We start from the raw sequence: 25,042 nt of genomic DNA, 5'->3' as shown, positions 1-25,042 counted from the left end.
AGTAAGTATTGCAGTGAGGAGCTGCTGTACACTTGGCTTACTGCCAGAGGAAGTGAACGGATGGGGGGATTACACGTGCTCCGGTCCCAAGACAAAGCCTCTCTCTCTGCCACTCCGTTTGGCCGTCGCGGAGTGTGTTTGTGTAGAGCCAAAAGACTAACCAGCCAGGATCAGATCGAAGCAAAAGGATGTGCAGTCGTTCACTTGTTTGTTTTTTCATGCCATATGCAAAGTGCACAAAATGGGATAAGAGCCGGCCACAGGGACAGGTATTGTATGAGAGTCCTTTAGGTTTTTAGCCGGTTTTAGCCACTTCCGCAAAACGGAAGTGCAGCAGCAGCAGTGGCAGGGGCAGTGGCAGGGGCAGGGGCAGGAAGACTAAAAAAAGACACAAGTTAAGTAGATGCACAGAGAAGGAGAAGAGTAGAGTGGATAGAGTGTGCACAATGGATGGACAATGACGGAGCTATGTAGCTTCCGTCCTGCCATCAAATCCTTTTGCTAATTGTTATCCTATGCACTCCAGTCGCAGTCCCAGTCCCAGTCGCAGTCTCCGTCTCCGTCTCAGCTCTAGCCGTAATCCCCGGCATAGGCTGCTCAATTATGGCATCTCTTTAATTGAGAGACGGCGTGGCTGTGACTGTGACTGTGGCTGAGGCTAAGGATTCTTGAGGTTCATTCATGGTTACCCATCGAAGCGTGCACTGGGATCCGATCTCTTTCTGTCGTCTACAGCGATCCATTGAAGAGCGGAGGCTTTGAGTATTGCATTACCTTTATGCCAATTAGTGCGGTTTTGATTACCCAAATGGCAGACAGCAAGGACTGGCGGTGTCTGCGTTTTGCGTCTTGTAAAGTTCCCTCAAACCCGAAGCCAAACCCAGAACCCAAACCCCATCGGAGCTCTCAGTCATTTGAGTTATTTGCTCACTTCAAATCATAATTTAAATATTGATTGTATGTCCATTGATAGAAACGAACGAAAGAGTTGGCACGCAGGGGGAGAGAGAGATAAAGATTGCTGTGACACAAGATTAGAGAGCGAGAGGCTGGGGCCGGTGATCGATGGGGATGGGTGTGGGGTCAACAGCAACGACAGACAAAGCCCAACAAAAGACCTCAAATGAGTGATATTTAAATGGGCAAAACTAACTGGCTACTTCCTTACGCCATTCGGCATTGTGGCTGTTGTTCCAGCGATACCCCAAAGATGCTGAAGAACAGACAGCAGAAGGTGTGGCCACATCCACGCCCCTGCAAACCCAACGAAATGATTGGGAAATACACAAAAAAAAGACACGACAAGAAAGAGGCCAACAAAGAGGCAACATTTCATGGCACATTATAGAATGGAACGGGCAACTGGAACTGGAAATGGAACGGGAACTGCAACTGCAACTGGAACTCGGACTGCAACTCGTGGGAGATCGCAGACCGACGACCGAAGACCGTAAACGGATGATTCATTTTGCATGCATCATTCGTTTTGATGAACTGTCAACGTTTAGGGCCTTTGTTCGCATAGTCATACATAGGAGAGCCGCCTTGGGGTACAGTTATGCACTGAATCTGACACATTTCTAATAACTCAGCGCTGCTGGGCATGGATGGGCCAGGGAGTGCCTGGGAGAGTGCCTGGGAGAGTGCCTGGGAGAGTGTCGCTGTGTCAGTTTCCCCTTTTTGCTCACTTAATTTTATGCATTTTACTGTTGATTAGCTGCCATCAGCCATTGTCAGGGTGCCGGGCAGATCCGTTAGGGGAACACCTAACGGGAAACCCTTCGGAGTTAATCAATGTGATGGGGGGTGGGGAGGGGAAACCCACATAAAAAGAGTTGCGATTCTGCACCCGCTCTTGGCCCTTGGACACAAATCCATCAAAGCGGCCCTCGAAATTTTAACACCTTTTCGCCGTTGCCGTTGTCTTCGTGTGTGTGTGGTGTGGTGTGGTGTGGCGTGGTGTCCTTTTTGTTCTGCTTTCGCCCACAAAACCACCGTTAGGAGTTTGCTACTTTCACTGCAACTCCCACTCATCCAGGACATTGTTGGGCCATAGACAATTGCTGTCAAAAATGACATCCTTCTACGGTTTATGGTTTGTCGCTGCTGCGGCTGCTGCTGCTGCTGCTGCTCCCTTGCTGGTAATTGTGTCAATTGTCTGTTCGCACCATCAGCATATCCAGCTCGCACGATCTTCGCCAGAACGGATGCCAGCAGATACAATCGAAATCAAACGGAAAAAGGAAGGAGAGAGGAACAGAAGCAGGAACTGGATTAAGCTGGACCCTGAATCTCATTCCGCATAACTCTTTTTGGGCTGTGTGACCCTGTGACTCCTGTGGCCACTCCACTCCACTCCACTCCACTCCCTTCGTAACATGAGCATTTAACCCTCTAAAGTCTTTGGCTCAGACACGCCCATTGTATGGCAGATCCTTACAAATACTCTTTCTTATTTCCTTCCTCGTTTCGTTGCCTTTGGCTTTGGCTTTGGCTTTGCCTTTTCCATTGCCAATTTTCAACACGATTTGTCTTCAATTTTTTTGTGTTCACATGAAACTAAAAACGGAGCAACGGGGCAACGGGAAACTCAAAATCCATGAGATTAAACGGTCCTTAAGCGACTTAAGCCTTTTGTCACCGGAGTTTTGTAGGTGGCAAAAACTGTTCCTCTGCCACAACAACAGCTCGAAATGGTAACTCGGGGAGCAACTGGCAAACTGGGAACTGCCTCTGCCTCTGCCTTTGCCTTTTGTTTCGAATTCTGCTAAAAATTATGCCAAAGAATATCATTTCATAATTTTCATTTTCATCTGCAAGGCACTTTTTTCACAGTTTCGTGGAAGTGCAACGCAAACACAGGACAAACAGGCAGACACACGGAGAGACAGGTAACACTCAGTTCGGTTCAGTTCAGTTCAGTTCAGACAGTTCGTAGCACTCGAGACTAAGCCTGACTAACTGATCTGGCTGCCTCAAGTTAATCTCACATAATATTGCGTAGCCCGGCCCCACGACCCACAGCACAAGTGCCAGAACACACCGCGCCGAGCTCAGTTCAGCCAGAGATCGGAGATCGAAAATCTGCCTTAGAGCACACTGTCTAAGCCATGGCAAGGAGCTAGCTAAGCCGACTGGAATGACTTTCCCAACGGCAAAATGGCAAATCGGCAAAACGACCAAGTTGAGCGCACGATTTGAGCCAAGTTTAAGCTAAGGTTAAGGGCTAAGGCTAAGGCTAAGTGAATGCAGAGAGGCAGAGAGATACAAGCAGACGAGATGCATTCAAATTGTATATTTTTGAGCGTCTAAGACTAGATTCCCATTTGCTTTAGGTACTTTCAGAGAGACTTTGGGCCTCCCTCCTGCCTCCCTTCCCAATCATTAGAATTACGTTTGGAAGCTGCCCGTTGATGGCAAAGATCAGAAATGGAAGGGGCTCAGCCTTAGCACAGACAGAGACTCAATTTCCATTGGAATTGGCAGAGATTGCGCCATCTTGGCGTGGGTATCGTGAGCGCATAATACAATATCTATCGTAAACTCCTCTCACAATAAAAGCAAACTGGCACTGGGAATGCAGAGCGGGAGACGAACCCAAAGAACCCAAAGAACCCAAGCAACCAATCAGAGCTGAAGCCTTGTCCCCTGACACACCACCAATTTGAGACGGCGGCAAACTTCATTTTGTTTTCGGGTTGAAAACGAGTTTGGTTTTGTTTTTCGTGCAATGAAATCAGAGGGTCCAACTTCATTAAAGCCAGAGAGAACGGGGCAGAGGGCACAGGGAGGGGGTGACAGGGGACAGAGCACTGAGACAGAGGCAGAAGCAGAGACAGAGCCCTGGGGCAGGAGACGGAAGAGTTGGTAGAGTTGGAGTTGGGCTCGATGGGCCCGATGGGCTTAGGGAAAATGTGACAGCTGGCCCAGCTGACCCAGTCCATTGTCCAGTCGTGTGAGGAGAGAGGGAGAGAGGGAGAGAGAGAGATTCTTGCATTTAATAAATAAATAGCAAGCGACAGACAGACAGACAGACAGCATGGGGGGGCAGGCAGCACATTTTCATTATTAGACATCGAGCCACATAAATGAAAGGGTTCTCTGGTTCATCACAGAGTCTCTCCCTGCTCTGCCCCTGTCCCTGTCCCTGCCCCTGTTCCTGTCCCTGCTGTTGCTTAATGAAAACAAAGACCGGATGGGCAATGGGTTGATTACAAGTGGTCGTCGCTCAATGAGCTGTGGGCTGTGGGCTGTCGGCTGTTGGGATGACCGCAATGCTGACCACAGCTTTGGTCACTTTTGGCAATTTCCCACAACTCCACAGCATCTGCACCCCGACCCTCTAGCTTTTTGCAGCTCCTCAGCAGGGAGCAGGGAGTTGTGTCTGTACTGCCAGCACAGACGGAGGGTTGGGAACATCGAAAGTTGGGGCTGTTTCCGGACTAGATGACTCGACCATACCATTCACCATTCATCAATTTGGTGACACATTTTTGGGGTGGACAACGACGGCAGTTGTGGAATTAGTTTTGACCCAAATTGCGGCATCCCCGATCCCCAATGCCCCCTTCAAAATGTATCGATTTGGCTTGAAGAAGAGCACCTGGCCCAGTGCCCAGTGCCCAGTGGCCCAGTAGCTGTACCTATTTATATTTCTGTCCATTGTCATTGATACTCAAAAAGTCTATGGATTGTCAATAAGCCGAGAAATTTGAGAAGAAACCAAATTTCAGCAGAGCAATATTATAAGATTATCGGTGTCCAACCAACCTCAAATTTGTGGCCAAACAAGTGGAAGTGATGCGGAATCGGGACAGAAGAATCGGGACTTCCTGTGCATTACCCTTCGACGATTATCTGTTTGTCAATTATCTGGGGCATATACAAAGAGCGGCACTGAGACGGGATCGTTGAAGCGTGGAAAAGAGTTTTCCCATTCGCATTTTTGATTTCCGATTGATATCTGCAAAGAGGAAGTAGAAGGAGGTTTGCCTTTCTTTTGCTGACTGAGAAGAGAGAGACTGACCCACACGATCCCACAGTCTATCCCTGTGAAATGGCATGCCACATACTCGCATGTATCAGTATATAATGTACTCGCATTGCTGTTGGTTTTGGTTTATTCTTTGGCATGTCAGCGAGAACCATTAGAGAGGGTTCTCGAACAAATCGCTGGACACAAAGCGGACACACTCACACATGCCACGCCAGACCAGCCCAGCCCACCCCGTAACAAAGTACTAAAAATGAGGAAGAAAATCGAGGATCGCTCGAGGATTTGCTGCCATCCTCTAATGATCTTTGGTTCCGGTTCATCTCGCTGTGGCACTCGCTGTGGCTCCTCTTGCATACAATTTGCCATAAGTTTTGCTTGTCCATGATTAATTAACATCGATGGCATTTGCATTTCCATTTCCATTTTCATTTCCATTTCCATGACCATTAGCCTCTGTGCTCTGTCCCCTTCTGATCTCTGATCCATCGCCTCATGTGGCGTTTTTGTTGTGCGGCATGTAATCTGAGGCGCTCAATTTTTCGACGCATAATTAGCAGGGAACGAGAACAAGGACCAAGTCAAGAAGGAAAGTCGGCAACAGAGACCACTGGCTGTGGGATTGTTTCGGTGCACGAGCCACGCTAATTGTTTAGCCAGAGGATCGTTTCAATGGAACTGCGGCAGGATAACTCTCTCTCTCTCTCAGTCCTCGATCCTCGATCTTTCTGCTGCGATCCCAGACACTAGAAGTCACTGCTGAGGATATGCAGCTTGAGTTGGAATTGAATTTGGCTATGGTTTGGCGTCCATGCTGGAAAAAACCCCCCAATCTGCTCCAAAGTTACTTGAGTTGTAGAGAGAAATGGAAATATGTTCCTAAATTGTGGGTCTGCCATCAGCAAAATGAAAGCTTTGTTACAGGAGGAAGCTCTGATCCCTAATTATTGCAGAGTCTGCTAGTCTTTATGTACATATGCACATACATGTGTAGATCGTAGATCCCCACTGGGAATGGTTCGTGTCTCTGGCCAAACTGGAGGCGTGTGAGACATGGAAACCATTCGATGAACAGAAAGAATCACATCCGCTTGCAGAGTCTCCTCTGGCTTCCATTGTTGCTCAATGATGCTAAACTGATCCACGATGTCATGCCACAAAAAAAGAGTCAACTCATGCTTAAGTGGAAGGCTGCTTAATGAGCAGACGAGTGCCCTGGCAGCCGAGTGCCCATTGCAGCCTCGTCCAGTGCGCACAGTTCCAGTGTTTCAGTGTCCAGTGTCCAGTGTCCAATGTCCAGTGTGGTCAGCAGCTGAAAGTGAACACATGTGGCGGGGGACAGTGAAAGGATTCTAGGAGGGAGAGGATCGATCCTATGCTCATTCCCGCTAGAGCAGAATAAACAAATGCCGCACAATCCTCATTAATCTCGAGGGGGCGTCAACGCACGCGTCTGCGTCTGCCGTGAATGGGCTCTGGGCTCTGGGATCTGGGATCTGGGAATCGCATCGGATGGGCATTTGCAATGGAAATTGTTCTGCCTTCGCAGCCATCCAACCATCCTTTGCATCCTAATACACAACATATTGCAACTTTATGTCGGGGAAATGCTACGCGAAAAGCAATGCAGCGCTGACTTGCCTTGCGTTTTGGTTTTGTTTTTCCAGCATGAATGTACAGGGAAAAGGAGTAAGGAGAGGAGAGGAAATTATTATACTTTTGGTTTCTCGACTCTAAGGAAAACATTATAAGTGGGCACGTGTTTCTGGCTTGGTCCATCCCTCTGGAGACGGGGCTGGAGCGAGCCATACAAAACGATTTGTTTTCGTATGACCAACAGGCCTTTTGGGCTGGAGAAGTCATCGTTTGCTTCGGTTTGTTTTCACAAATAAATTGTGTATTTGTGTTTTTATTTGCTTAAGCGTAAAATATGTGTCGTCTTCTTCTCGGGAACTCTGCATCAGGAACTACGTGCAGGCGCCTCTCTGGGCCTCTTCAGCCTTTCCAGCTGCCCGCCCAACGGAAGTGAATGGACACGACGACACGACACACACATGGACTGGAAGCCCATTGAAAGCTCACTAATGCTGATAGAGGGAAAAGCTTTTGCCGCAGGAAGATCTTCAACCAAAGATGTCATCTGTCAACGAGTGGAAATGCTCCTCCTTTGTGTTGCATAAGCTAATTGTGTGGCAAAGCGAGCAAATTGCTCGAGGCTTGGACGGGAGGATTTGGAGTGTCTTTGAGTGCAGTCTTTGCTCTGGATTAGACTAATTTTTAAATGGAATTTCGAGCTGTTTGGTTCACACCAAAGGAGTAGCACAGCAGACCTGTGGCGAGCTGATTTGATTCTCAGCCTGAACCTGAAGCTGAACCTGAACCTGAGATCGAGCAGTCGTGGCCTTAGCCTGAGCCCACGCCGAGCCGTGGGCGTGTGCGTACCATGGATTTCACACAGGAAAGTAAGATCTGGCCAGGACTGATGGTAGAACAGCGCAGGTCAGCTCATCGGGCAGCTCGCAGCATGACGAAAGGTAAATTTTGTAAACAATTGTGCTAATTAAGCCAGCCCAATAAAAATCGGCTCACGGCGGTTCAGCGGCTCAGGCCCCTTTAGGATTTTGAGACGAGACGAGACGAGGCGAGGCGAGGCGAACACTTGAACTAAATCCGGTAGCTTAAACGAGTTAAAGGAACTTGAACGGAACTTAATCCCATAAATTTGGGAAAAATACAATTTTAATCAGGTTAATTCGTGTGTAGCGCGACTGTTGCATGGACACTGGACTGGATCAGGGCGAGGATCAGGTAGGCGCATGCAGAGCCGAAAGGATTAGGCCCAGGTCCGAGCCTAGGGGGATTTAGCGCAAAATCAGAGTTGCTCCTGCCCCTGCCCCTGCCCCTGCCCTGATTATGAATGCGCGCCTGCGACATTTTAATTTAATCTGAGATTACGCACGGACTAAGACATCGGCGAATTCGGTGAGGACCGGGGAGCGGCAAGCGGCAAGCGAATGGATCAGTTAAGTTGTCCGTCCAGTTCAACAGATTAGGCCACTCGCCTGCTCGTATATTGCCAAATAATTGTTGCGGCTCTGCTGGTGTTGCTTCTGCTGTTGCCACAGATCCCGAGACCGAAACGGGAAACTGGAAACTGCAAACGGGAACGTTCAAAGATCCATTTTATTGTTATGCACTTACTTATTGCAAAAGTTTCACGTAAATCCGTAAGATTAGATACACAGATCCTCCTCGGATCCTCTGAGAGCTCAACTGTCTCACGAGCTTAGCCCAATTGTTAGGTCAATTGAGAAATTACTTGAGTAGGGGGCTGGCTGTGACGATGATCTGGGACAGAAATGAGATCATTGGGATCATTGGGATCACCGGGATCCTGTAGGTACCTATAGACCAGCCTGAGGCTGAGACTTTTGCGAAGCCACTGATCAAGCCCACTAAAGCTATGTAGTGCCTCCGATGATCCACTGGCACTGTGATGATCTCTAGCGATCTGTCAACGAGAGAGACTTATCCATCCAGTCTTGACTTTCAAACCGATTGCCTAAGCATTTATTGATAAACATTTAGTAGATGATTTGATTGCTGATTCTTTTTGATTACATTCGCTTGGGTATGGCCTCATTCGTCAGTGCAGATCTTTTCCATTCACATGTGTATCTCTCGTGTGTGGTCCGTCATTCTACTCCCTACCATACGTTGAAGCTCCATCTATACTCCACCAAAGGAAAGGAGTCTCACTTGCGACTCAAGTCAGCCGCGTTCTGGCCACATGCCATCCGGGCATCGATCGATGAGTCGTTGAAACGATCGTGCCGCCCCATAAGGCACTGGATTAGTGCCATGAGCCAACACATTTCGCCGATCTTTTGGCAAAAGTGTCAACACAGATGCACCGTGGTATGGCAAGTAGTTGGGGTATGGGGAAAGATAAACACGCACACACACACACACACACACACACACACACGAGCGATCAGTCCGCCTGGCGAATCAGACGCGATCGGGCCTGGCCTTGACTTGACAGATTTGCCGATCGCATCGCCCTAGGTCTGGGGTTGAAATCAGCAAAAAAGGATCATGATTAGAACGGGGAAGGAAAGGGGGATCATCACACATGTGCCCTGTGGCCCGATGGCGTCGTGATTGACAGTTTCGCCTTCTCACCTGGCGCTGATCGTGTGCCCTTCTTGCTTGCGATTGGAGTGTGCTCTACACGTGCCCAAGGACAAATATGGGCAGCCAAAGAGTGAGGGAGAGCGAGTGAGAGAGAGGGAGTAAGAGAGAGAGAGAGAGAGATCCTTTGTGTGGTTTAGGGCACGGGCACGGGCCCGCCCGCCCGTCGTTTGTTGTCTTGTCGTTCGTTTATTTTTCTTGAGGCTCGTTGAAGATCGTTTTTTGTAGATCTGTTGATCTCTGATCTCCTTTTGAGGGATATCCTCACTTGATGCCTCTTTTATTTTTTGCTGCTGCAATCGATTACAAGAAAATTATGATGTTCCCGAAGGATAATCTGGGCACCATCTGAGCACCATCCACGATGAGGGTTATGCATCATTATTTGACTCTCACTTGACATCTCTATTGTTCGCAGAGAAAGCAGCGAACAATGCCCAAGTGCAGAAACAAGATGCCAATTAGGAGCTGGCAGACATAGTTCTTTTCTCGAGGATTAAACCAGCAGGTCCCAGCGGAGTGGAGCTTAGGCACCGATCCTCGCAAACACCAGTTTTATTCGGAATTGTCTGCTGGCTGCTGGATGCTGTGCTGCGGGCTTTGTGTCATTTATTGCTTGCCATTTGGGCCAGCGCCATTTTGCTCAGAGGTTACGAGATTCACATCACGCAAGGGTTGCGCGTTGCACAAGGGTTGAACGGGGTTCAGCATCCATCCCCATCTAAGGGCTGTCATCGCCATCGCCATCGCCAACCCCTCGTTTCTGCCACCCCAGAACCAGACCAGAGAACACGTGTCGCTGATTAAATAAAATGCTTGCCAATTCGCCTAGTCAAACTCTTTTCGCTTCCATCCTCCATTCACAGAAACGAACTTTCACTTCCATTCCCACTGCAATTTCTTGTACCTTAAAATGGCAAAGACGAAAAGGGGGAATGACAGCATCGATTCGATTCCAATATTTGTGCTCAGGGATGGATGGGACAGTGACTCATAGCGATTGACAGACCACAAAGCTGACCACCATGGGAGATGTCTGCGATCCAGCGTCAAATCGAGCTCCAGCAATGAGAGAGAAGGCTGAGAACTAGCGTAGTTTGGCCGGATAAAGGAATCATATTGCCAGAGCCAGTGACAGAGCCATAACCAGAAATCTATGTATGTATCTATGTAAATATAGAAACGTGTATTTAGACATTAACGAGTATGGCAGATCTGTGCTTAGCGAACAGCCACGACGAAAATCCACCGATATCTTACTGCAGTTTAACCGCAAATCAAATATTATTACCAAAGCTGGGCTAGGAGTCTCCAGTGGGATTTGATTCGCTGGCATTTCATTCATAACATTCATTTCGTTTTTCATAATATTCCAATAAAAATAGCCGCTTAACTGGTAAGTATCAAATTTCCATAAGGCAGCAGGACGTAATCTAATTGTCAGTGAAGCCATTTTCAAACAGTAAAGAAATAATTATAGCTATACACAGAGGGAAGCGTTTCCGACCCCACAAAGTATTACATATATTCTTGATCAGCATCAATAGCCGAGTCGATATAGCCATGTCTGTCTGTCCGTCCGTCCGTCCGTCCGTCTTGTTGAGCGCCTGGATCTCAGAGACTATAAAAGGTAGAGCCACCAAATGTTGCATCCAGATGGCTGTATGCTCACATTGTTACAAGTGTTTTTCAAAATTTCGAGCCGCCCCCTTGCGCCCCCGCAAAGGGCAAAAATCTCCCACAGCCACTGTGGGGGCTACCTCCACGCCTTCCAGCAGCTTTGCTTAGTTTTTGGACATCATCTCATTCCACAATCTGCTTCGTGCAGCGTGTTGGTGTGAGAAGTGGTGTGGATGTAGATAACGCATGTAGAACAAATGTAGTGTTACATTAAAAAAAAGAGAAGGCACCTGTGAGACGCTTCTTACGCGTCACAACTTTTATACATGTCCCTCCTCGTTGTTTTTTTTTAATATCTCCTCTGCAAGTTCTGTTTGAAAATTATAACAGTGCGAGGAGTTTCACCAAGTTGGTATATTGCCATATCTGAGCAACCTAATTATTTCATCGTGCAAAGTACATTCTAAAGTTTCCCATTTGAATCAGAGGATATAAAGGATTCGGAAAACATGTACATAAATATTAGACGTTGCAAAGACAGAGCACAGTCAAAAACTGCATTTGAAATGCAATTCCAAATGCCTGTCACGTAAATACTGCTGAAGTGATTCCCAAACAGATCTTCTCAGACAGCAGGAATGGAACCTCCTTCGGAAATCTTTGGCTATTCATTTCAGCCAAAAAAAGAAAACCATGAAAAACTTTCGCATTTTCTCAGATATTTTGGCTAAATTGGCTGGCCGCAAAACGTGTGAACACTTGGACGTTTGTCCAGTAATGCGGCGGATCATTTTTCATTTCCCAAATTTTACAGTTATTATGAGAGACAAAGGTGGCAACAAAAGCGACAGAAAGCAGCAGCAAATATCCTTCAGGACTCGGCCCGAGTCCGATTCAACGGAAGTTGAGGAGGATGATTATCTGGCTGCTGACTGCTGGCTGTCGTGTCCTCCTCGCATGTGTTTGGACAATGACATTTTTATTGATAAAAATTATGCACGCTCGAGGACAATGGCAAGTCCTGTCGCTGCGTCGTCTTAATGTTGGACAACTTGACTCAGCATAAAATCAAAATGGGACGATCTTAAGACAATGAAATGGTCCAGGAGCAAGACTCGGACTCGGACTCGGACTCTGATGCTCCTGCGTCTCCTTCTTCATATTGTGGCTGCTGCTGCTGTCATAATGGCTCAATCAGGCAGAGAACATGCAGCTAACAGTAATAGACTCTCCCTCTCTCTCTCTCTAGCTATCCCAGGACCTTTGTGCACACAGGAAAAGGATTTCTGTGGTCACCGAACTGTCATCCATCCACTGGAACACTGGCGACAGGGCCGTCGTCGGCTCACTTAAAACAGATCTCTTCCCATGTCCCATGTTTGTCTAACGGCTGCCCTCTTCGACCATGCGTGATGTGACCTCTATATGGCTACAACCCATAGGTGGGTTAACGGTTAACTGTTAACGGTGAATCCTTTGCTTTTGCTGGCCAGTATTTGCCAGCAGTTCCCTTTGATGGACACCGACATGAACAGTACATTGTCTGAGGGGAAATGTCAAAAATATATTCCAAAAGGTGTACACAAGAAAATTGTAAAACAAATTAATTTTAAAATGTTGTTTTAGCCAATATGGAATGGGATTATGTTATACAGCAGATATCTGAACGGAACCAAACCAACAACCAACAAAATCTAATTATTTTGGAATGGGCTTCGACGTAACCATGTTTTAATCAGATTTTAGCACACATATTGCATGATATATGTACATATGTACACTCCCAATCAGCGAATTTTGTCACATAGAACGGCTAGTTTCACCAGGATTGTCGCACGAAATATAGCGGTAAATTGATATAGAAGTGAATTAAAGGAAGAATTTTTTTCTCTCCTGATCAGAATTTTACAGGGATCGCATGGGGATAGCTTTTACGTAAAGGTTATGAGTCTGGTCAAAAATTTGAAGAAGTTAAACCTTTATATAATTGCATCAAAGAGGCCTGCAGCGAGCTTTAATTGAACCTTTGAAATCCCTTTCATTTTAATGTCCTGAAGGACTTTACCAAGCAATTCCCAAAAAGTTGTCCACAAACATTATTATTTAAGCTCCAAACATCATACAAAAAATATGTATTGCAAAGGTTTTGAAAGATTTTGCCTAATATTCATCATTGAGTCTATTTGAGTGATCGCTAAAATCGTCCTTATTTTTGGGGTATTTACACAAAATAATTCATTAAAAAGAAACCTTTTCACTTAGAAGTCGCATTCTTTACTTTTTAAATAAGGAAAAGAATCTTGATTAATGGAAAAATAAATTTGCTCCACTATCATTCGTTGCTGGATTTTTAGAAACTTTTTTCTTTTTGAAAACTCGTGAGTCTATTCGACTGATTGGGAGTGCATTGTATGTACATATGTAAGTTTAATAATCGACTTTCCAGTTTGCGTCAGTAAAAATGAGCAATTTACATTCTTTATCTTGTAAATGTGTGTACTTCCGCCACCAGGTAGAGGTTTTAACTGCACGACTTTGATATAAGTTTGCAAGGAGCTTACGTTTCCCTAGACGTTTCTTTCAAACTGCAATTATACTTATTGAGAAATCCACAAAATTCCTCAGCAGTAGCAGTGTCCTGTAAATACTCATTCCGTACTTGTGCATTTGTACAAATTCCCAATTATTTTGTATATTGTTTGCCAAACTGTGAAGAGTGGGCGGTGCAGTGAGACGCCCATTTCAGCTAACGATTATTTGGCAGAAAATTTGGCAATTCTCTCAAAAAAGCAAAGGACTCGGACAACAAGATTCGATTCCGGTAAAATGGATTTAGCTGCTAAAGCGTAAAAATGCAGTTAAATCCTTTTCCCTGGGGTACAGCAGCATACCAGGCCCCAGGTAGAAGTGACGTGACGCCCTGTTGACTTAAGATTACGACGACAAGCAACAAGGAACAAGAAACAGTACAAGGAGTAAATCTCCATCCATTGCAGGGTACGGGGTACGGGGTACAGGATCGAAGATATTCTACTCTCCTTGCTTTGTCCACTTGTTGCTACTTACACTAAGCCGGCTGAGCTGCATAATTTTCCATAAAAAAACAATAATAACACAATGCTGGATGGGCTGACTGGCATTTTGTTTTGTGGATGTTACGTACACATGTACATATATCTGTATCTATGTATATCTTTATGTGTATCTATACAATGTTCTGGGCTGCAGGAACTACTAATTTTTCTTGATTACATGCGCCAGGTCGTAGACACCGCGCACCGCCTTCAGCTTCACGCCGGGAACATCCTGCAGCCTACCGACGCGACAGAGAACGATGTTGTGCTCCTGCAGATTGTGTCCAATGCCGGGTATATAGGCCACCATTTCCTTGCCGGTGGAGAGGCGCACCAGCACGCACTTGCGGTTGGCCGAATTCGGTTTCTTGGGCTTCTTGATCAGCGTCTTTAGGACGACGCCCTTGGCAAAAGGCTTACCATCCAGCGGCTGGCGTGGCGGCCTTGTCTTGATATGAGGTCCAGAGCGATGCATTTGATTCAGCGAGGCCATGCCGCGCAAGGCGCTCACATACCCGCTCTGCATGGCTGCAAAACAGAGTAGACATTAAACATTCGTCATTATTGATTGCTTCAAGTCGATTTCAGCACAACTGTACTGTGCAAAACACATTTCCCAGCTCGGGGTTTCTCTCGGTGGAACAAACAAAAGGGTCAGACTAGACAGTTGGCCGGCCGGCCAGCCAGCCAGCAAAGATTGACAATGCCTGATGGGCCCTTTGTTGTGGTTAATCTCTGTGAAAATCGAAAATAATTGTTCAGCAGTTGCCTCTACATCAGCAACGCAAAATCTTTGACAATGTTTGCTGGCTCTGTTCTCCCTAGGATCGCCAATAATTGCAGCCAAATGACGCGCATGCGCAAATGTCCAGCAATGCAGCGGAGGCGAACAAAAGGCCGATTCTCCTCATGGCTCTCAAGCCTTTCATGCCATGATTGAGAGAGTGTGACAATGGGGGGACGGTCCATCGTCCAGAGTCCTCGCAGCTACAATTGACAGCAGTTTCAATTATAAATGCCACACACCGACCGATCGCAGGTAATAATTTCCATATTGCGAATTTGAAGCTGCAATGGCCATGCTCGACATTTGGATACAAAGGACGAAGGGCGGGCAACAATGCCGGACAATGGGCAGAGCTGATCCATAACAGCCGCAGCTGCAGGTGTTGGTGTGGGTGTGGGTCCGATCCGGTCCGGTCCGTTTCGTGTGTTTCACATTGTGCTTATTGTGCTGGCCACGCAAATTCCCATTGTCGCTGCAGTCTGGGACTCTTGCCATTTGACAGGACAACCTCGCTGGCAGGTTTTCAATTATTTGTTTAATTAAAACCCATCCGGGGAGCGTATGGGAAAGCGGCAATGAAAATATTCACAAGCAACAGCCCAAGCAACACAAGCCCGTGTAGGTGGGGGTGGGGAGAGTTCCCGAAGTGGAATTGGAAGTGGAAGCGAGCTGTACGCAAGTCGGCCACGCGCACGCGACCGAAAGAGTTGCGATTGAGTGCTGTTGCTGCTGCGGCTGCTGCAGTGGGCACTGCATATTGAAAAACAAACACTTTATACAAATCATTGTGGGCACGATGCGACGAGGATCGCTGGATAAATACTCGCACAGACGGCGAGGGAGAAATGCGCTTGGTCATTGATTGGGAAAGCAGGAGGCCTGACCGGCCCGATACTGCTGTCCGGCTGTTTGGCTGTCTGGACGGAACCTCTGCAACATAAATGGACTGGTCAAGTTTTTGGCCAACTTGCAGCCAAACTTACCCTGCGCTGTCAAATGTTTCGTAATGCTAAATGTTTGCCGCAGGAAGTTCATGTTGTTGCTGTGACGTCGGGATCTCTTGCCGGTTTACAAAAATAATTGGGTGGTGTGCCAACCAGTCAATAGTGTACAAAATTTGATATTTAAGCTTATTTTTAATTTATAATTTATAAAGGCAGCAATTTCTTCAGTGTGACCGCGGATCTATCGATCAAATATACCGACAGACCCTCGGAAATATACCAAAATATACCCTTTCATTTTCAAAATATACTATAAATATACAATAAATCTTAAATCACTCGACTTTGTTTTCCATTTAATATAATCAGCTAGTAAGGACTCTAAGCAGATTTTATACAATTTTATTTGATAAATTAGTCCACATTCTACAGATTTGCTAACTTAAAGTACTTTGTCTTACTTGATTTCGTACATAATATGGTTGAAACAAAAAAGACCAAAAACATTTTCCACCAATTAAATGTTTCTACATGAAAACTACATAGGGATGAGTTCTTCGACATGGCAATTTTTAGTTCTGCCTGGAACTAAAGTATTGGAATATCGCTATCGATATACGAACTAAAGTAATGGTATATCGGTATCGTATACGTGTTATAACGCGCGTTTATTTGAAAATAACAATAAAATAAATATAGTCTCCCTCAAACTTCTCTCTGTAAAATGACGCTCAAAACGCTCTTTGCTCATTGTTTTTGTAGGTTATAGTTGTATTCTTCCAAGTAATTAGTATCCTAACAACTGGATTAAGTGTGTGCAATAATTTTGGGGTATACTTAGGCTCGGATAAACAGAATCTGTGATGCGATTTCAGTTGGCAGCCATTAAATTTCGAATTAGCGTCGTCAAAGCCTATTATCCTGAGCTTAGAACAGCTCCACGGCCTCGTCGTCGATCTCGAGCAGGGAATAGTCGCTGGTGCTACCAAACATCCACCAGTGGCGCAGTATGTTACGGATGAGCAGGCAGCGCGTCGTCACGAACTCAAAAAAGTGGAAAAAGAGGGCGCTGGAGGTGAGCAGAGCACAGGAGGCTATGAATACCTCCTGGACGGTGAGCTGGTCGGCGCTGCCCTGGTTCAAGGTCTCCATGCACTGCAGAACCTGTACGCAAAAAAATAGGCGCTGATAAGCGGTAATCGGGACACGATAGAGGAGTGCCGCAAGCAGATGACTCGGCGCGGCACGGCATGGAGCACAGATGGCCCTCACCTGCTGCAAGATGATGTGTCCCAGCGGCATGAGCGAGACACTGAACAGCACTTGTTTGACGATGAGGCCGCAACAGCGGCCACACCAGAAGGTGCGCATCATCCTCTTGACGCTCACCCGCTCCTCTGATAGATCGAAGACAGCGTTGCAGATCTCGCAGCGATTGTCATGGCGGTGGACGATCCACCGTCGCAGGCACTTTAGGTGTATGTAGCCCTGCAATATGATCGCCATTTTGCTGTCATAATGCTATCCACGTCCGTCCAGTGTCACGGTCACACTTACCACACTGCCCTTGCACTTGCACGGACAGCTGATGATCTCCATGTCGCTGCGGTTCCAGCGGCAGATGCGGCACGAATTTCCGTTCTCGTTGGCCGAGTCCACGCTCGCCTGCGAGTGCGAGTGTGGCCCTGGTGCGGGCAGGATCATCGGACGGGGTGGTGCACCACTGGCCACGACACCATCTGCAGCATAATCGTTCGCCATGTGGCTACTGGAGCCGGTGGCATCAATGGCAGCCATCTCGCTCGATGTCGTCGGACTTCTTTCGCCCAAAACACTGTTGAACAGCCGAAAAGCCGTGGACTCCGAGATGACGGGAAGCTGCTGCCGATGGGCCATGCCAATTGACTCCCAATGTTTGAGTGACGAATTTTTACATAAATTATTTCAAAGACATTTTACAACAAGTCCAGACGTCAGATGCGATACCCGGAAAATAAAGGCATTCTTGGGTTTCTGGATTACTGCCACACTGTTTTTTTATTACACATTTCCAACAGTTCCAATTTTCCATTCTATGCGCAGCAGTGCCCAGAACATTGCCTTGAAGATCTTAAGATTTACTTCCTATTACATTCCATTTCCGCCATGTACTTTGAAATTCTATATCGAAAATAAATACTTTTAATACTTTTTCCGAATTTTTACGCGTTTTCAACTTTTAACCAATACAAATTTCGAAATTTTGGCAGTGTTCCGCAACGCTCTTCAGCAACTCGTAGCAATCGGTTAAGCAGTCGAATGTCTCTTTTATCGCTACGCATGTTTCTCCTTTATAACACCCCAATCACCAAGATCCATCCGAAAGTAAATATCGAAACAAATTAAGTTACATAGAATATGTATATTATTACGGTAGTAATTCATCAGGGTTAGTAGCCGAAGATCTCGTACAGAGAAAATCTTCGTTTTCTTCTGCGTCTGCTTATGCTTCTCCTTCTCCGATTTTACAATTACAATTATGACAAAGAAATAAATCAACAATTATTGCATAGTTTCTGCTGCGCGTTCGATAACAAATAATAATGTGTAATAGTTATAATAATAATAATAATAGTAAAAAAATTAAACAAACACAAAAAAAACGTACAAGTTTGCTGGTTCACGTTAGACGAGCCTGCGCTGCCATTTGCGGTTCCGTTTTAAAGTTAGATTGGGTGTGTTGTGGTATGCCGTCTGTGTGGTGTGTGGTGTGTGGTGTGTTTGGGCGGGCTGTAGAAAACTGCTTAAAATGTAATGAGTGGTTTGCTGTTTCTATTGAGAGTTATTGAGTTTGACTGCTGCTTTTGGCCTCTGGTTCCTTCTTGCTTTGCTGCTCTTTCGACGGCGCTACGCTGCGCTGCTCTGCTGCTCTCCTCTACTGCTCTCGCTACTGGCAATTGCGGAAACGACGATATATGCTCTGGACATAGACAAAAACGCACTTCCAATCGGGGCGGCTCATCTCTACCATATCCTCAACATCCAGCAGCGGCGCTATGCCCGCCTTCTCGCTACGAACCAAACGAAAAGAGTTACAGTCACTATAATATAGGTGGTATAAAAGTACAGTACTCACTCAGCAACACTGAAGGCCACCTCAAAGTTGTGTCTGCGCGTCTGTTTGGTTAGTGTACTGTAGTCAAAAGCGTCTGGCAAGAAATGATGGATCAGCGCACAGAAAGCCAAGCCGTCTGACCAGCTCGAGCTAAAGTTGCTTATTTGAACGTTCTGTGGATAATAGGCAAAACAAATTCGAATCAGTCGGTTCGTAGGTGGTGGGATTGGGGGTTTAGTTTTTTATGTAAGTAGCGAGCGAGCGATCGAGCGTTTGGTTGATTGGTATTTATTTTGATGGCGCCTGAGCAAAAGCATTAGGTTCTCCAGCCCCAGCCCAAGAAGTGAAACAATCAAACTAAACGAAAAAAAAAAAAGAAGCAACAGTCGAAACGATAGCAAACCACAGCGCGGTGGCGTATTTTGCATGGTAAGTGGTAAACGGTAAACGGTAAGCGGCAAACGGCTACAATAGCTACATTTGGTTATAAAGCAGTCGTCACATGCCTCTTCAACCTTATTTGCGAACTGCTTTCACTGCAGTGCACTGCTTGCTGCACTGTGCATTTTTGTCGTTTGCGCGTGTGTGTGTGTGTGTGCATGTGTTTTTCTGTAGGCAGAGGCGTGTGTGAGATCTTGTCCGCATGTGTGCGGATGCGATTGTTGTGTGTGTGTGTTTGTGTGTGTGTAAAGGAAGCTTTCAAGCGATGTTTGTTGACTTTTTGTTGATTAGCTGATTGTTGAATTTGTCGTTAGGTGTATTTATTTTCTTATTGCGTTATGGCAAAATAAAATCGGAACGGAACGAACGAATCTGTACAAGTAATAAACATGGAAATCAAAATCTAAGATGGGCAAATAACAACAATTGACGGTGCTTGGGGTCTATGGCTGTGGCTTTCGGCAATTGCGTTTGCGTTTTGGCTTGGCTCATTGTTTTTTTGTTTTGTTTTTCTTTTTTGTTGTAATTTTTGTTGGTTGGTTTAGGTTGTCGGATACCTCGTATTCCTGCGTTTTGTGCTGACACCACTGCAGAAGCTGATCCTTGACAGTGGCAGCGCGCGCATTTAATGCCGGATCGGTAAATTTGAACAGCGGCTGTGACGAACCGCCGCCGGGGGTCGTAGGTGTGCTTGTTGTTGGAGATGATCTGAACAAAATGATTCAAGGTGGGAGGGTGGCAGTCGTTTTAGCGAAACTCACACAAACAAAATAATTTCTTCAATCTTCTCTTAAGTTCTGGTTTTGTTTTGGTTTTTCAAATTGTAATTTTTTGTACTTATACTGGGGTGTTCGATTTGTGTTTTTGTATTGATTTTAGTTCGTATGTGTTAGGGTGTGGGGGCGTACATAAGTATGGCTTTGGATGTGTGTGTATATATGTATATGTACATCTATTGGGTGTGTGTATTGTTGTGTTAGAAGGAGAAATATAACAAAATTTATAAAATAACTTGAAAATGGAACAGCTAAGGCCGTTCTCATGTTCGTTTATGTCTGGACACATAAAAAATCCAGAAAGACACAGAGCAAAAGATAAATAAAGAGGAAAAGACAGACAAAGAGAGAGAGAGATATATAGAGAGAGAGAGAGAGGACACATAATGGACAGACAGCCAATCACTCTCATATCAACATCAACTTCATCATCTGAACTTTGCTTTTGGGGATAACAACACTACAACAAACCTCCATGGACAGAGCCAAAGACAGGGAGAGAGAGAGAGAGAGCACAGAACCAGTCACCAAGGAGGAACAGAACAGATCAGATCAGACGTGCCCAGTGGGTAACCGCGATCATTAAGAGAGTTGGAGTGAGTGAAAAACAGATAGCTTGTACATATGTATGTATGTACATATGTATTTATGTATGTATGTTTGCATGTGTTGGATTTTAGGCGTGTGCATGGGTGTGGGTGGTGCACCATTGACCAATATGTTGTTGTGGGGTGGGGGTGAAGCGCAGGGATAGGCAATCATAATCACAACTAAGGGGAGCCCTAATAAGTAGGCAATAGCAGTGGCAATTGCTTCGATATGATTGCTTCTCCCGGCCCACAATTCGAACCGAATGTATGTATGTATGTACATATCTAGGTACCTATGCATGTACATATGTATGCATGAATGTACGTACGTACATAGGTATATGTGAGTGCTCACTACAAAATGTTTACATGTATGTACATATGTATGTATGTACATATGTATTATGCATGTTCTTACGTATAAAATATAGAATATGAAAATGTTGACTTACTTTTGGGCTTGTTGGGCGGCCGCCTGCTTATCGAGTTGCTTGAATTTGGCCAAAGGCGAAATGTTCTTCGAGGCAGCGCTGCCGCTTACCGTGCGCGTGGTAACTGTAATTAGAGCAGAAGAGAGATGGCGAGTGATAAGGCAGTGAAAGCAGTTCATATGCAGGCAAGGTGAGGCGGCATTCCCAGAGATCACTCTCACTGATTGGGTTGGGATAGCACTTTGTTTTATCCTTTGCTCGTTTTGTACCTTTTGTGGTTGTTGTGGTGACGCCATCCTTCGACTTGGTCTCGCTGCGTTGTTCGCTGGTGGTGGAGCTCTGCTGCCTGTGCTGCTGCGCTGCTGTGTGTGAAGAGAGTTTTTAGTGCGTTTTGATCGAGTGTGTGGACAGGCGGCAGGCAGGCAGAGCGAGGAAGAGAGAGAGAAGCAAACATTACAAAGATTAGTCGGGTCTGGGCATGCACGACAAATAAATCAATTACATAATTGCGTAATTATCAACATTGGTGGTTATTCATATTACAAATGTTTTTGTTTGTGTTTTGTATCTGACAGGCAACAAATTTACACACTACGGAACGTGGAAAAAGCACACATTCGTCGGTTTCTTTTTTCTGTTGTTGTTTTTTGGTTATGTTGAGCGCTACATACAGAAAAAGTAAAGCTACAAAATAATTCAAAAAACAAGGAAGGCTAACTTCGAGGCAGTCCGAAGATTTTGATTCCCCCGCAGATGGATTTATGATTGGGATTTTGTATAAATGTAAATGTAATTGTTGGAATGTCTTTAAAAACAAAGCTTTTCTTATTCAATAGACAACGATCTACATACATACATATGTAAATATACATATGTATGTATGTATGTACATACATAAGTACATATGTATGTAGATGTTTAGGTATTACAGACAGACAGACATAGACAATGATCTCAGGAGTGGTAATCCCTTCTGCTGGAGTATACTTATTAATTGCATTATTCAAGGCTACAGCAGACGCACAGCTGCTGGTGGGTTGGCAACTCTGTCTGAAGCATTTTCCCCCGCTAAAGGAACGCACTACGAAAATGAAACAATGACAAACCCAGTTGGCTATGGTGGGTTATGGAAAAAAAACAACAACACAAAGTGGAAGCGAATATCGTCGCTGATGGTGTGGCTGAGGTGGTGGTGTGGTGGTGTGGCGCTGCTGCGTCTGCTGGAGTTGCAAGTTGGTTTTGGTGTGGCCAGATCTGTCGCTGCTGCTGGTTTGCTTATGCTTATGGCTACAGATACTCGTAATTTACAAATGTACATATGTTTGTACGTATGTATGACATGCACGATTATGGCTACAAAATTAGAAGTAAAACGAAAGAACGAACGAACGCATGCGGGATACGGAGGTAGGGGTGGGTGGTGGTATAACAAGAGCAGGTCAGCAGACTGAGCGGCAGCTGCTGTCGACGACAAAATTCAAATCAAAAAATCATATACAATTTTCCTCATCTCAACTAATGTGGGGCGGGTTTCGGGCGGGGGTGGTTGTGGGGGGTCGCTATACATATGTACAAGGAGAGATAGAGAGGGAGTAAGAGCAACATGGGGGGTTTAATGTTTCCGATGTGTGTTTTTTTTGCGCTGGACCAACCAACCAACCAACCAAACCAATCAACCAGTCAGTCAATCAATGCAACAATCAATCAATCAATCAATCAATCAACCAACCAAACAATCATCAAACAAGAGAGCAAAACGTAAAGGAACGGAACAGAAACAACTAACGAAACATAACGTAACGTGGTGGGTGGTACAAGACGTAAGGAAACCAAAAGAAACGAAACGAAACGCATTGGGAAGTAAGCGACACAGTTATAACGGTTTGTCTGTCTGTATGTCGGTGTGTGTGTGTGAGTGTGAGTTTGAGTTTGTGCGTGGGAGAAGAAATATGTATACAGGCAATATATACACACACATATATACATACATACATATATGCAAGTACATACATACATATAAATATATATTAGAATATAGCACATGTGTATGTTTGGTACAGTACACTCATTACTATAATTCAATTGAATTCAGATCGGTGTTAAGTCTTTGAACTTTCTGAGTGTGTTTAGATTGAATGTCCCGAAATTGCGTGCTCAAAAGGTTTTACACAAAGGGACCTGCTTCTTAGAGATTCTGGAGCAGGAACTCATCCAATGTGAATGCCCTACGCTCCATAGATCATCGACCTCTCACTGGTTTTGGAAAGTAAAACCCACAAAACGGACTCAATACACAGTGATCTTTCACATAATCCCACTTGCCAGAAGAGAAGATTCTTCTATTGTCGAAGGGAACCTAAAGCCATGAAATAATATCAATAATAATGCTGTATTACTTTGTTCGCTCGTAGCTACATAATCCTCCCATGTTATTCCAATTCGTTGTCAAAGACTGCACAGAGTGTACTGTACCAAATGTGTTAGGTTGCTGCGGTGCGTATGGGGGAGATGGGCGGGAGGGGGTTTAGGCAATAATAAGTTTCTTGGTAGTAGAACGCTTTCTGGGGAGTATGAAAACGGGGCTTGCAGGAGAAGGCAGGCTTCTGGGCTACTGCTGCTGCTGCTGCTGCTAGTGGTGGCATTTTTGTACAGTTTTATCGATTGGGCGTGGCGTGCTTTTATTCGGTGGTTTCAAAACTCACGAATCTCTGTAGTTGGTGTTGCTGTGGCTTGTTGTTGTTGCGGCCTCGTTGTCCTACGACTGTTGGGTGGTGTTGTTGGTGTTGGGTGAGGTGCATGGTGGGGCAGTGCAGCAGATCATTTCATTTCAAGTGAGGTGTGAGACCCGACCCGATCCGACCCAACCTGACCCTCTCCCTGCTGCGCATATTTTTCTTTCTCTTTCTCCTGTATCAGAACCCTAACTCTACCCCTAACGGAGAGGGCGAGCGAGAGAGACTGGTGGCAACAACGAAATAGCAAGAGAGACAGACAGAGAGAGAGAGAGGGAGCGCGAAATGTGTGTGTGTGTGTATGTGTGTGGGGAGTGGGGAGTTCTGGTTCTATTTCTGAACTAAACAAGAACAATACAGTCTAATCCTATGCTCAAAGCTCAGAGAGGGGCAAAGAGAGAGAGAGAGCTTGAGCTTGCTCTCTCCAGTAATCATTAATCAGTACAGTTGCCTTTACATTTATAATTCTGTTTCGATGTCGATATCATTTTCGATGCTTGTTTTTAATCCTTGCGGAATGCCTGTCGCGCATGTTTGTGGCTTGGGGCTGGGGGCTGGGGGCTTGGGGGGTAGGGATCGCTCCGTGTGTGTGTTTGTGTTTTGTACGTTTCTGTCTGTCTGTCCGAATGGGTGGTTGGGTTTGTTGTTTGTTTGGGGCTGATTGAATGGAGAGTGGTTGAGTGGTTTGTTTGAGTGGGTGCGTGCCCGCACTCCTAGGCCCCCATCATTAGCTGCTCAAAGGCATCCTCCACATTGCTCTCGTCCAGCAGATTGAGACTCGCTATGTGCGGCATGGTGGCACTGCGACTGAGCCCACCACCACCGCCGACGCCGACGCCATAAGCAGCCACACCACCAGCATTTCCGCGACACAGGCCCAGGCCCAGGCCCAGTCCGGCGGTGGACACGTTACCATTGGAGGTGCTGGTCAGGGAGCTGAGCGATTTGCGGGCCGCCGCCGACAGCTTCTCGCTGGTCTTAGTACGATTGATGGCGGACCTCCGACTGGCGGCTGCCGACGAGCTGCTCGTCGAGGTGGTTGTCATTGTGGTGCGCAGCTCCTCCACCTGCCCGCCCGTTGGCGATTTTTGGCCGGAGAAGTAGGCAGCCACCGTGCGCTGCTTTTCGCTGATTTGTGCCTTATCGATGCCCGCCTCGTATAGCTTCGGCACGGCCAGGGAGTGGCCGGACTTGCAGCGTCGCAGCTCTCCGGGTGATGTGGCGCCTGGCTGGCTGTACTTGGCCTGGCCCAGTCCCAGACCTCCCTGCTGTTGCTGCTGGCAGATCTGGTTCCAGGAGTCGCACTTGCTCAGGCGATTGATGCGGGATCCGGCTGAGCCCTGCTGCTGCTGCTGCTGCTGCTGCT

The 25,042-nt window shown here is 46.1% G+C and overlaps 3 protein-coding genes across 4 annotated transcripts in view; all 3 read right to left on the bottom strand.

The window, feature by feature from the left end:
• Nucleotides 1-13,922: 13,922 nt before the first annotated feature.
• LOC117902135 (40S ribosomal protein S12, mitochondrial) lies at nt 13,923-15,842 on the bottom strand. Its single transcript, XM_034813273.1, has 2 exons — nt 15,652-15,842; nt 13,923-14,409 (listed from the first exon to the last, which is right to left on the bottom strand). Exons 1-2 carry the CDS (start codon nt 15,701-15,703, stop codon nt 14,042-14,044), a joined length of 420 nt encoding a protein of 139 aa, XP_034669164.1. The 5' UTR covers nt 15,704-15,842; the 3' UTR covers nt 13,923-14,041.
• A 657-nt stretch (nt 15,843-16,499) lies between these two features.
• On the bottom strand, nt 16,500-17,550 carry LOC117890418. The gene is made up of 3 exons (XM_034795239.1): nt 17,170-17,550; nt 16,885-17,100; nt 16,500-16,776 (listed from the first exon to the last, which is right to left on the bottom strand). The coding sequence occupies exons 1-3, from the start codon at nt 17,506-17,508 to the stop codon at nt 16,540-16,542; spliced, it is 792 nt and encodes a 263-aa protein (XP_034651130.1). The 5' UTR covers nt 17,509-17,550; the 3' UTR covers nt 16,500-16,539.
• A 447-nt stretch (nt 17,551-17,997) lies between these two features.
• Nucleotides 17,998-25,042, bottom strand: part of LOC117902737 (mucin-5AC) — a 45,022-nt gene continuing 37,977 nt past the window's right edge. Inside the window, exons 10-14 of one of the 2 annotated variants that reach the window (XM_034814316.1) lie at nt 21,214-21,303; nt 20,966-21,068; nt 19,705-19,855; nt 18,728-18,879; nt 17,998-18,662 (exon numbers count right to left, since the gene is read on the bottom strand). In XM_034814316.1, coding sequence (XP_034670207.1) covers nt 18,539-18,662; nt 18,728-18,879; nt 19,705-19,855; nt 20,966-21,068; nt 21,214-21,303 — 620 coding nt within the window. In that variant the 3' untranslated portion in view covers nt 17,998-18,538. Of the gene's footprint in view, nt 18,663-18,727; nt 18,880-19,704; nt 19,856-20,965; nt 21,069-21,213; nt 21,307-23,646; nt 25,032-25,042 lie in introns of those variants that run through there. The other variant, XM_034814334.1, reaches the window with a different exon arrangement.

Source organism: Drosophila subobscura, chromosome A (genome assembly GCF_008121235.1).
Source record: "Drosophila subobscura isolate 14011-0131.10 chromosome A, UCBerk_Dsub_1.0, whole genome shotgun sequence".
NCBI lineage: Eukaryota > Metazoa > Arthropoda > Insecta > Diptera > Drosophilidae > Drosophila > Drosophila subobscura.
This window is presented reverse-complemented; position numbering and strand designations above follow the sequence as displayed.